Genomic DNA, 13,283 nt, shown 5'->3' on the forward strand with positions numbered 1-13,283 from the left:
CCCTGGCATCACAGTAGTCAAATTACAACAATTATTTCCCCCTGTCTTCCCCAAAAACAATTCTCTAAAGATTGTCTGTGCTGTAAAAATGACAGTAGTCCAAAAATCAGGAGTAGAACTTGAACACAATCCTGCACATTTTTTAAAGGAGTAAAGATCAAAAGTGCTATAGCACTAATTTCATTCACTTTTTGCTCACATTACGTTACTTCCTTTAAGTAGAATACAGAGTATTCTACATGTAACTACTATATATAATGATACAGAGGAAATTAGGATTGATTTTTAGTTCTAGTCACAGTAAATATGCTTAAGCAGGCATTTTCTCTTTTAGACTTTCAATTAACTACTCAAATTTTCTCAGTTTTCTTAAGACTTATTTTGTAGAAGAAAAAAAATTCAAACAACTTTGCTGGATTGTTCTTTAATTACAATGCAGCAAGAAGGGCAGTTGGCATCAGTGATTTCAAAGAAGTCCTATGAAGAATGTTTTTAAGCTGGAATCTGCTTACTGAGTGATACAAATTTTGATATTGTACAAATACTTTTAAATTACAGTTTTAGCTTACAAGTTTGATCTCCAATCCCCAAGAAACATCATCTTCAACTCAAGCTTTAGAACAGCACAGAAATTTTATTTAGATTAATGTAAATGTAAAACATTGCTCCTAGTTTTGCCGTTCCACTCATCGCAATCCTCTGACTGATGGTAGAAACCTTTGGAAATATTTTCTTATTTTGTTAAGCTCCTAAGAAACAGTTTGATTTACAAGTCAAGAGCTATACTGGGATGCTAAAATCAAAATGTAATTAAACCCTTAAACCCAGCTGACACTTCATGATAGCACAAGTCTAGAATGAGCGTGCAGATACCTTTTCCTCCGCTGGAAAACACTTCGGGAGCTCTTCCCATCACCCAAAACAACCTTTCATTAACTTTACTTTTATGCCACCCAATTTTGGACAAATTTATAAACTGAAAAATACAGGACACTAAGAGGTGCAGGTTACAATGAAACAAGCAGTACACCTGCAACCCCAGGAAATAAGCTTTCAGTATTCACCCCAGAACATAGGTGTCAGTTTGGGAGTCTGATGGATCTCTTAAAAGCTGTTGAGACACAATTACTTGAAGAAGTACTTCACTTGACCTTGGTTCTTTAAAAAGAGTAAAGAAAACTACCATCATTTATTAAGTGTCCAATAAAACATACATATACAATATATGCCGAATGAATTAAAAGTCTCTCCTTATCATATTTGACATTTATATGCCTACTTCAGTATACAAGAGTATGACAAAACTCAAAATTTTACAAACTTCAACACTACGTAGTAACCCAAACCTACTTTTTTAAACATTCTTCTACCCCTCAACCAGAAAGAATGGGAAATATGGAAGGCACGTAATGAAATACCTACCTTTTATTTACTTCCTCATCTGTAAATTCTGTGGGTATGAGAGAGAAGTATTTCCCCATCTTCAGCCACAGATTAGATTTAGGGATCCATCCATTGTGTGCATGAATAGTATGGATTTTAGCAAGCTGTCTGGCAATAAGTCTAAAAAAACAAAGTTTCATTTAATGTTGTATTTGCAATAGATCTGACAGTCTTCATCATATTTTTCCTAGCAAGAAGACAACTACAATATATTTAACAGAAAAACTGTAAAAAATGCAGCAAGGGAATCCAAAGAGGGTTTAAACAAGAGCAGCACAGCTAATGGGTAGCATCTTCAAATACTCAAAAGGTCATTAGTAGCACTACTTAAGAGAGGGGAGGCGGGAGGGATTGGAGTTCACTTACAGCATGCATACTTCACCTGTATCTACAGTCTACTCTTCAACTTGTTTATCTTTAGAAGAGTGGACTCAAATTAGCTGCCATTGTTAGGCAAATACATTTCAGTGCATACATGAAAAGCAAAAATCTTAAGACATCAGCACTTTCTGTTCACTGTTAATAGTTTAAAAAATTATGTCTCAACAGAAGACTACCTTGAACCTATTCACAAAAGAAAAGTATTAGAAACAGAGCTAGGAGTACTTGGTTTAATCAAGTCCAGCCCCCTACAACTCCACCATGTTAAATGATCTCCCTAATGGTAATGTCCAAGTGTTAAATACTCACAATAAAGCAGACCTCTAATGAGTATATAGTCTTCTGGGGAGGCAGCAAGGATCATTTGTTCAGCACTGAAATACCAGGATAACTAAGATAGAGGACAGCGAGCTGTCAAGAGTGTGAAAATCAACTTAGTGCAGGCTTATAGAAGTATTTCTTTTATGCCTGCTCATAAACTAAGCTTGAGATCCTTTGGTCACGACAGAACACCATAAATGTATCATAGAACTTGAATAATGAAATAATAATAATAAATTAAAAAAATAAAAAGCTTACCTGAAAATATCTGGATTGCATACATGCTCTGGATCCAGTGCCTCTCCCTGCATGAACTCGTAGCACAGGCCATTATTGAAAGTACAGTATAGTTGAGGTGCACAGCCATGAGCCTGCAACACGCGAAAACTCTTCACTTCCTCATCTCGATCTACTAAGAGCTCGGTCTTATTTCCATAGATCCTAACTAGAACCACATCATCTGTTATGTCACCCACGTAGCAGCCAATTAGTTTATTGGTGATTCCATCGGTGAACAGCTGAAAAGTAAGAATAATGCATAAACAACTCAGATCTGCATTTTCAACGTGCAGGAAAAGAATGCAGGGTTATTCTTTAGTTCACAAAACACAAATGTTTACTAGATTGAGCATTAACAAAAGTAACCTTTAAGATACAGGAAAATCGTGGAGAAAATTGCAAGGATTTTTCCCCATAACACATGAGAAGAGGAAAATGTGAAAACATGCTACAGAGAACTACATAAATACTACATGTAAAAGGCAGTAACTGAAAGCTCAATATTGTAAAATGAGTTCCCACATAACTGCTTTGAAACTGATGGATTAAAACAGCTGAAATCAAAGCCCCAACAACGCAGCAATCCTAAACCACTACGAAAACAGTCATGAATACAGGTAGCACGAAAACAAGAAAGAGTTTTGATGCACTTCAGAATTTCAGTATTTGCTGATCAGTGCACATCTAGTAAAAGATACTCCTGGAGAAACTACTCCTTTAAAAAAGCAAAATTCAGGTCAGAAACAGTTCAAGTTTAGTGATTATCATCTTCCCACTAGCCTTGAGGTTTTACTGATTGAGAACAATTCTTGAAGTCACTTCGGCTCCTCTACAAATTTGAGACAGTACTTAAAATTAAAGACCCCAGTCTTCAGCCTCAAGTACCATTCCAAATTTAAAAGCTTCTGACAAGACCAACTATCCTCCCATTTTACTTCATAACTGGTACATGCCATTTAGAAGATTAAAAAAGCATTTCAAGTCCTTATCGTTGCGACATATATAAACACAATTTTTACAGCCCTGCAACTTACTAGACTTTAACCAGTCTAGTCACTGACACCTGAACATACTGAAGACGAAGCAAGTAATTTCTACAAAAATAAGCAAGAGCATTATTTGAGCATTATGTTTACATCTAACAACAACCTACTCATTGCCTTTCAAATAATGATTGAGGTATGGATACTACAAGTTCCTAGCTATGGAAAGGAGGGTGCAGACCAAGAAAACTCCCACCCCTTAACTGCTGCTTCTCCTTTCACATTTGATGAGGCCTAAAATAGTCATTATACAGGCTGAACTCTTGGAGATGCCACCTGACAAACAGACTAGATCCTGAGTTACTGGGCTGTGTGTATCCAGTTGCATGTAGTTAAGCATCTGAAATCCCACTCAATGCCTACAAGAGTAACACAGCAGTTCTTGATCTCCTACAATCTGGGACAGTTTTCCAAAACAGATGTTTGGTGCTTTCACTCTTTGCACTCTGTCAGCCCAGACTGAATGCTTAAGAACTTGCTAGATGAACGCTACCCATATTAACTCTAGCTAAGTGACTGAAGGGCAAGGCATTCTCAGGTGACAACCAGCATCACAAGCAAGAACGCCCATATTTTCTAACTACTAAACGGCCTCCTGCAGTCTTAAGCCTAAGTAGTAAACAATTCAAAGTCAAGGTTCTCACAGCAACTGTAATTTATAGTCAAGCATAATTTTTTTCAGTGGTCACAGTCATGCCTCTTCATACCTCTTCTCCCACTCTGTTGCCCCCAGAACCCTAATTAAAACTCAATTAAAAAAAGAACAAACTCTCACAAAGCACAAAACCTCCTTTCAGGACCTTGCACTAAAACAAGCCAGCAGCAGGAAGTAGCTTCAAGTTGGTTAATATACACAGTTAGACATACACAATTTTCCTTTCGGTGGACATCTTGCACGTTTAATTTGACACCTTTCTTTAGGAAGTGCTATTATTATTAATTCTCATTTAGTTAACTCTTCTGGCATATGCACAAGAGAAACGGAGATACGGTCTGATCATCTTTATTAGAACTTTTTCAAACTATGTAGGTCCTTGAAGCTGCAAGCAGCTTTTATTTAAAGGCAACCTGAAGACTCTGGATAGAATTTTTTAAATTCATAATTGTAATAGAAGTCAGAAAATCAGCTGAAAATTGAAACCTTTTTATCAGAATTAGGATACTAAGTGTTCAATGACAACAGTTTGAATTCCTTATTCACACATCCTCCTGCATTTCTTCTCCCTCAAACCCTAAGTCAGGCCCAGAACAAAAATACTAACAAATGAAGAGTTCTGTTGCATTTCAGACCTTATATTAAACATTAATATTTAAAGAAGTACTTTTTTTCCTTTTATTAAAATACACATCAGCAACAGGCAACTTCTCTACAGGCATTATCATTCCTTAAAACCTTGGACAGTTTTGGTGTCTTGGTTGGTTTTTTTTTTTGAAAGCCAAACACAATTCAGAAGCTGACTTCCCCCCGCCCCCTCCAAGAGGTAGCCTTTATTTTGAAAAGTAAAGTAGTATCATTAAAACACAAGTGACAGCTTATTTCCAAATCTCAGGGATTTGGAGAAATCAAGCATCAGGAGCTTTTTTTTTTTTAATTCCTATAGGGAAAAAAAAAAATCTGAAGTTGGGTCAAGTCTCCCCCTTTAGGAAGGGACAAGACTTTCACAGTGGAAGATACTGTATTTTAGCTATCATGCCTTGCTTTCCTCAGAACCCCTATGGTATGAGGTGAACAAACAACAAGAAATAGCTCCAGGTTCCTGAGGAGATGCAGAATAGCAGAGGATATGAAAGTACTCCATTTTCTTAAACAGTTATGAACACTTAATCTTGCACAAGTAGGTTCAGCAAATCGTGTACCTTTCATCTACACAGGGCAACCATAAATTCAAATAAACCTGCTTACAAAGCCTCCTTGATGGACTCAAAATGAAGACTTTACAATTTATGGACACATTTTATTACTAGCTATTTTAATAACCCAGAATAGAAGACAACTAATGAAGAATCTTGTCTTAAATAGTCTTCACAGCAACTAGATGTTAAAATGTTAGAGTGCAACTAAGAAAACTATACCGTTTAGCACCATAGACACTGGTTTTCACATTAAAATGAATACAACTGTACTCTAACACTACCCAGTTCTTTTGCTTGACACTTATGCAGACATTTTAAGTTTCCTCTGTGTACATAAGCATATTGTTGCAACAATGCACATGCTAGATCAAGAGAAGGATGATGTGCTTGAGCAATGTTACCTAATTTGAACAGGCAGTACTTAAATGCATTTCAAGTATGGCTTGTAAATCACAAATTACACCTTTATATTATAATGTATTCATAACCTTCCCCCTTGTAAGTGTATTGTCACAGTACTATTTACATCAGATTTGTGATCATCTAGTTCAACCTCCCTGCTCAAGCCAGGCCAACCAGAGCCAGTTGCCCAGGACTGTGTCCAGTGAAGTCTCCACGAATTCTGGAGACTCTACAACCTGTCTGGGCAACCTGTTCCAGTGTCTGACCACCCTCATCATAGTAAAAAAGTGTTTTCTTGTGTTCAGATAGAATTTCACGTGTTTTATTTTGTGCCCATTGCCTTGCCTGTCACTGGGCACCGAGAAGAGTCTGGCTTCCTCTTCTTCATTCTTCCCCATCAGGTATTTATACCTATTGATAAGATCCCTGCAAGCCCTCTTTTTTCCAGGCCAAACAGTCCCAGCCCTCCCAGCCTCTCCAGATCCTCAGTCATCTTCATGGCCCTTTGCTGGACTTGCTCCAGTGAGCCTGTACCTTTCTCACAGGAGAAAAGACTCAGCACAGCACTCTAATATGGCAAATCAATGTATATGTACTGGTTCTCATACATTTTAGCATAAAACCAGAATTAACTCATTAAAAAGTTAAAAAGCACTTTGCAGAAGTAATTTGTGTTGAGCTGTCGATCAAGTTAAAAAGTAACTTGAAAGTGTCTTTATCGAATGGCAAAGGCAGCAAACAAAATAGGCAATAATTCCCAACATGCAATGGCACCACTTCAAATCACTGGAACTTGTGCTACCATTTTCTACGTCTTATAATACAACCCCCTAATGAAGCTTGCCTTTCTCTCCGTACAAAATTGTACTATAAAAAAAGACAAGGCTCTAACGTCATCAGAAATAGTGATGCTACCAAAAAAACAGACATTAAGTAGTGCCGATGCAAAGAAACAGTAAGAATTTGATTTGCTTATGATGTTAAACAGAAACTTCTGGCCACTGTACAGCTTTTGTCATACTGCACAGGTCTATTATCCCCTTAAAACAAGTCTCATTAATGTTAATAAAAAGTAATCTACAACAAGGAAATTGGACTCCCTCAACTGATAATTTAGGAACTCTACTTCTTATTAGCATCTATTTGCAACATGTTGCTGTAAGTAATTATTTACACCCAGGAGCATTTTAGTTATTGCTTCTTAAAAAAGGCAGATGGGTTTGCTTACTTTTCTGATAACATTATCCAGACTAGACAATTTCCATATTCCATCATGAGAAAACATCTAATGTTTTCTACCAGTAAAAGAATATAATACTCGCTTTATTCTTTTATTCAGAATGCCTTTACTGTAGCATTTAAAGAATCAGCTTAGAATGCCTTGCCTGAAACATAACCTGAGATGCAGCAGAGCAAAACAGGAATTCTGTAACAAAAGCATCAGTTGAGTGGCATAAAAGAGAATGGACTCTGATGACATGGATGAGATAATCAATAAGCTCTCAAGGCCATGTGGAAGACAATGGAAGAACCTACAAAATATTATGAATAGCAGGTAGAAAATTCTGGAAATAAATGAATAAATACAGAGAGCCAACAGAAGTCAAGAACACGATGCAACACAAAAAAAAAACCCAGCAGCAAGATTCTGGTACTCTTGTAATTTAATTATTTAATTTAAATATTATAATTAAATTAAAATTATTGTGATACGTACTTATCACATTGTAGTACGTACTTTCAGGTGAGATGACACAAAGCTAAAACTAAACTCTGAAAACGTTTGTGGAAATGGTATTTATACTGGCCCACAATCCAGCCAGAGATCTGGCTTGAAGTCAAGGCTTTCTAGCTTTTGGGAACAAATATAAACTGTTTACTGAAATGCAGAATGAAGATGAGAAAGCTACAAATAAGCTTGAGTTACTCAAATGCAGTTTCAGAAAGTAGCACATGCTAGAAACAAGACAGGCCAAGTCAGTCCAGGAACAGCAGAGAAAACTCAACCAAGACATGAAGGATCTTTGAGACAGAGTTTACCCTAAAAGCACTCTTAGCAGCAGCAATCAGGTTATTAGATTCCTGAAAAGGGCATGTGATGGATATGTTCCCATCTCATAAGCAGCTGGCTCAGGAAAAGCTTGTATCTGATCCTGTTGTACCAGGTGTTCAAAAGAATGAGAAGAATGAGAACAAAATTACAGTCACACAAAATAAGCATGAACAGGCAGAAATAAAGTGTCTCAGGGGCAAAGTAGAAAGCACTTATCACTCACAGAAGAGATGTAATGCCAAGCAGATTCTTTCCTTCTAGACTGTTATTACATCCATAGGAGGAGAAATATAGAAAGCAGTATTGTACTGCTGTAGAAACAGAACAGTGATGTGAAGTTTCAGCGTAAACAAGTAGGGATTCCCACAATTCTGCTGCTGACCCCCATATTGCACATTAAGATCTCCAGAAAGGAATAGACTTTTAATATATGCTGCTTTAATGCTCACAAAACTTCAAATCTGTATTGTAAGATGTAACTTTGTTTCTTCTGGAAAAGTATATACAGGCACATCCATAAGCATACATCTCAAGAATTTCGTTTCTTGAAACAAGGCTAGATATTTCTCCATTTCTTTCTGTAACTATTCCTAAAAGAAGGACAAAGTACAACTAATGGAAAATGCAAGCCTTAGGTAAATTCTCATATATTCAACAGGGTTTACAAGAAACAGCATTCAAAGGTCCCCGGGCTCTGGAGCCATATCCTCTAGACTGTTACATTCAGCAGGTGAAAGCCATTGTCTACATGATTTTGGTGCCCAGATGATCATGAACAAGACCATTTGGTGTTAAAAGTACCAAGGCTAGCAGGGAGCCAGCAAGTTTATGGCACCATTCTATGCTTGGCCACAGGCTGAACTTGCAGTTTTCCACTGACCTCTTGGGGTGCTCATCCATGACAGCAGCATGGAGAAAGCAACACCACCACCACCTATGCTATATAACTTAAACATTTCTCTTTTTTTGCTACCAAACCACCAGCTTCAAGGAAGGGGGGTGGGGGGGAGAAGGGAAGGGGGTGTCATGGGGCTGGGGTTTGATGTTTTCATTGAGGCTTGGGTTTGTTTTTTTTAAGGTTTGAACTGAAGTTTCACATCCTCCATATTCTCAACATAAAGACCACTTAAAATTACATTCAGTAGTCTACTATAAAATGCTATAGATCTGTCACCCCTTGCAAGAGCTGGTTCTGATCTAAATGCATGCACAACTTGATTACATCATGCACTGTGATGTGGCACATCAACTATATAAAACACTACCACGTGCAGGATTGCTGCCCTACCTACTGATACCACAAAAACCCTCCACAACAAGGGATTGGGATTATGAAGTTTCATCAGAATCTTACCCAATCAGGTAAGAATGAAGAAACCAACCTAGCCTCAAACGACATCTAATACTGCCTATATTTCACACTTACTGTGACATTGTGTTCAAGGCACACATCAAATTAGTTCTTCTGCAACACATCAGCAATGCAGCCCATTCTTCAACACTAACTTTTCTTATTCTTTCCTTCACTCACCACTTTTCTATTTAGAGATATTAGCACTTCAAGATGTTAATCTGTGAACTCAGTCCTTCCTCTTCAAGTAGTAACTACTTTCACAACTGCTGAAGAGCATGATGTCCTAAAAACAGCTAAGCAATAAAAACTCTTCAAAAATGTAATGATACAAAATAAAGTTAGTTTACTTTGTTTCCCACAGACTAACATTTTCTGTTTCCATTCAATTGTTTCAATGCTTTAAATCCCACATTCAGCCTGTTTAAATAAGCTGTGAAATATTTTAACTAGTCCAGAAATCTGAACCTAATCATAGTTTGTTATAAAGAAAATACCAAGATCGACACAAGCAAATTGGAGCAGCAGCCAGAAAATACTGCCTGAAGAAAAGCTACTGAGCACAAGTTAGGAAGAAAAAGCAAAGAGACACAGAGAAAAGCTAACATCATGTATAAAAAAAAAGCGGGGGGGGTGAGGGGGGGGAGGGAGCTTTGCTCATGACAGTACAAATCTTTGTAAGCATGGCTCTGTCTTGCATGTTCATATTTCATCGCTACAGAAACAACTTTTTGCAAAGAATTATAAAATGCTGCAGTAGCGAAGTCATGCAAAGTGTCGATAAATGCAAAGACATTTACATTTTGGTAACAAAGTACCAGAAAACAAGCAAGGTCCAATTATTTCAGAGAATTAAAAAAAAAACAAAACAAAACACTTAATGACACTTAATGAACTAAGTTCCAGATAGGAGCTTGCAGGATTCTGGGAGAATAAAAAAAAGTCTTATTGAAGAATTTGATCCCCTTTGCAAAACTGATGTTTCCCCCCGCCAGGTTTGGGCCAGGACAAGAGGACTGTTTGCTAGCACATCATATTTATCATTCTAGATCCCTGACTGATTTTGCAGCTGATTTTTTTTCCACACATAAGATATCATGCTGGTCTACCCAAATAATTAAGGTGTAAACTAGCACTATTAATATCAAGCCTCTTCACCTGCAAACACAAGCAGCCTTTATTCTCAATGTTAAAGATTACTTCAGGATGGAAAGAAACACAGTTGTTTTTCCTGTACCATAACATTACACTGTATTACATTAACCTATTGAATCCTTCATTATCACCAGACCTACACGATGTAGAATAGGTCATGGGATAAAAGAATCCTGAATCTGCACTTACTGAAGTGGTAACTAACCACGGTAACTAATCTTCTCCTATTGTAACCAAATACTGATCCTCCTTCAAATACTAACACAAATGAATTTCCATAAAAGAGGAAAAAGAAAGAAATTCTTAATATGGGTAACAGATTCCAAACTGTGATTATATTTTTACATTAGGAAGGGTGATACAACTTCTTTAAGACAGTAAAGAGTTAAAACAATTAAGTTTTTATCTTTCATTAGTAAAGACTTGTCCAAAATACAAAAATCAGAATGTACACTGTCACAATTTAAGCTGTTCACTAATTCAAAATGGGGTTTGAGTTTTGAAGAGCATTTTTGTTGATGAAATCCCCCCAAAAAGTTTCTCGTGTTCACTGCAATTAATTTCTGAATTTAGCAAGCGGTGAGCTTTTCAGCAAGAAAGGCCTCCAGAGATCCCTTCCAACCTGAACTACTCTATGATTTTATTACTAAAATCAGCTGTTAGAGAATCAAAAGTTACTACTGCAAAAAGCACAGATTTGTTTTAATGACATTGCTTTGTATTACTGTAAAGCAGAGAAAGCAAACCTCAAGAATTTAAAAGTTAGAAAATATAACGCCCAGTTCTACACAGCTCCTAGCACATCCTCAGATGACAACTGCACAAAGTATCTACATGAAGATCAGTGTTTAAACAGGAAAATGTTGTTTCTCCTTACCAATGTAAAAGAACTTGAATGTTTGTACTGTTTTGTAGTGATAATATTCGCATATAACTGGAGATAGAGGAGCTACATTACAGTAGAACTGCTTGTGATTCAGCAGATAATTGGCAATGCTTATGGATTCTATAGACTTTCTGACAAATAATGCAATAAAAGAAGAATTTAAGCACTGAAGATTTAAATTATTTTCATCCTTTGCCCTACACTTATGTTCTAAGCTATGATGCAGAAAAAATCAGAAATGTTAAAATATATTCATTATTTTAGATACTTACAAATCTTACAGAAAGCGAGGATTAAGCATTAAAATTTAACTACACTGTTTAAAAATTGTTTAGCTGACTAAACAATTTGACACGTAACAGTAAATTTTTTGCAAGAGAAGTTAATTAACTTTAAAGTCAAACTCTGGACTTTTCAACTTCTTACTAACTGATTTGACCCAAGAAGTACTAAGAGCAAAGGTAGAACAGCAGCGTTCAACAGAGGAAGTAGTAGTTCGTTCCACCTATCAATGTTCTTCCTCTACTTCGCTATGATGCTGCTATTTCAGATTAGTCAAGCATATTTTCCATGCAATACACGATTCTCATTTTCATCTCCCTCCTAAATATATGCCCCTCTAATGAGGGGACTTCAAGACAGACCTCAGACTTTCTGTTCACTCCATCCTCTTAACAGAAACAGTCATCTTTCATTTCAGCATCTTACTGTATGTGATGCATGTGTAATATGCATGCGTAACAGATTGCAGCAGCAATGGTGGTAAGACAATTAATTTCAAAACATGTGCATTCTCGGTTTTTACGTATGCGCACCAGTTTAAACACAGACTAAAGAGTTAAAAATAAAAGGCCACTGAAGAGCTTCATGAATACGATGTTCTGCTGCTGTTCAAAAGGAAAAAAAGTGAGTTGAAAAGTTTTGGTCTTAAAGTAACTTGGTTGAAACAACACTCAGACAATTTTTAGACAGAAACCTCTAACCACAGACAGTAGTCTATTAATTTACTATTGCATGACCAGTCAAATGACTCCCTGTTCCACACCAATGGTACCGGCAGTTTTTTTCTGTTAATTGCTTCTTCCGAAGAGGGTGATGGAGGAAGGAAGCACAATTTTTTTTTTCCCTTAAACCTACTAGAACTTTCCCAAAAGGTTAGAGTCATCCCTCCTTAACAAGAAATTGTTTCGGTTTCATTTATTGGCATTCCTGTATGAAAGAAAGGAAAATATTCTGTTGAGAAGTACCCTCATCAGAGAACTAAAAGAACAAAAACATGTTTAACTTTAGGTAGTTCTGCAAGAAGCAGGGAGTTGGACTTGATGACCCTTATGGGCTCCTTCCAACTCGAGATATTCTGTGATCTCTAACAACCCTGTTTAGTATTACATGTTGTAAAGCTATTTTCATTGCACCTCAAGATGTTGGGACTGTGCTTAACTTATGGCTACAGCCCTCAAAGAAATTACTCAGAAAAACCTCATTAGCTTTATTTTCATACTAACTGGACTGGCATGTGTCAAGTTTCTTTTCCTATCAAGAAACTTCAGAAAATGTCAGCCAATTTATGTGCTATTACCTCAATGTGCTCAGTTTTTCTATACAAATTAGTTCCAGCAGCTCTCTTCAGAGGAACTTCACTAAAATAAGAGACTCCCACATATTAATAACTGCTGAATAACACAGTTTAAGAGCATATAATAAAACGCTCAACTAAACACAGGCTGCGACTGAACTGCTATTTTAGCCAGGTAAATTGACTGAAGACTTGTATGGGGCCAAGTTAAGTATATTCTAGAAGCACAAAAGCAGCCAATCCTCAAGCAGATGACTCGTCATAAATATGAATGATTGCTCACCTAGAGAATACCAGAGACTAAGCGGCGATACTTCTGCATACGGTCAAGACTAAGAGGTGCAAGCAAGGACGTTAACGGGGCTGACACTTACCGAGACACCGTCAGCCTAAAACCAAACCCCGTAGCGAATCCAAGGCATGTATTTATATTCATTTATTACACGCGACGGCGTGGGGAAAGCCGGCCAAGGGCTCCGTCGCCGATGGCGCCCAGTGGAGCGCCCCAGCCCCGCGCGCGTCCCGGCGGCCGTTACCTC

At 37.2% G+C, this 13,283-nt stretch overlaps 1 protein-coding gene across 1 annotated transcript in view; it reads right to left on the bottom strand.

The window, feature by feature from the left end:
• ETNK1 (ethanolamine kinase 1) overlaps positions 1-6,222 on the bottom strand; it is a 19,500-nt gene extending 13,278 nt beyond the window's left edge. Inside the window, exons 1-3 of the mRNA XM_009577766.1 lie at positions 6,135-6,222; positions 2,404-2,698; positions 1,423-1,563 (exon numbers count right to left, since the gene is read on the bottom strand). Of these exons, the coding sequence (XP_009576061.1) occupies positions 1,423-1,563; positions 2,404-2,698; positions 6,135-6,222 (524 nt within the window). The remainder of the gene's footprint in view (positions 1-1,422; positions 1,564-2,403; positions 2,699-6,134) is intronic.
• Between the last annotated feature and the right edge of the window lie 7,061 nt (positions 6,223-13,283).

The sequence above is a fragment of the Fulmarus glacialis genome, unplaced genomic scaffold (genome assembly GCF_000690835.1).
Source record: "Fulmarus glacialis isolate BGI_N327 unplaced genomic scaffold, ASM69083v1 scaffold4265, whole genome shotgun sequence".
Taxonomy (NCBI): Eukaryota; Metazoa; Chordata; class Aves; order Procellariiformes; family Procellariidae; genus Fulmarus; species Fulmarus glacialis.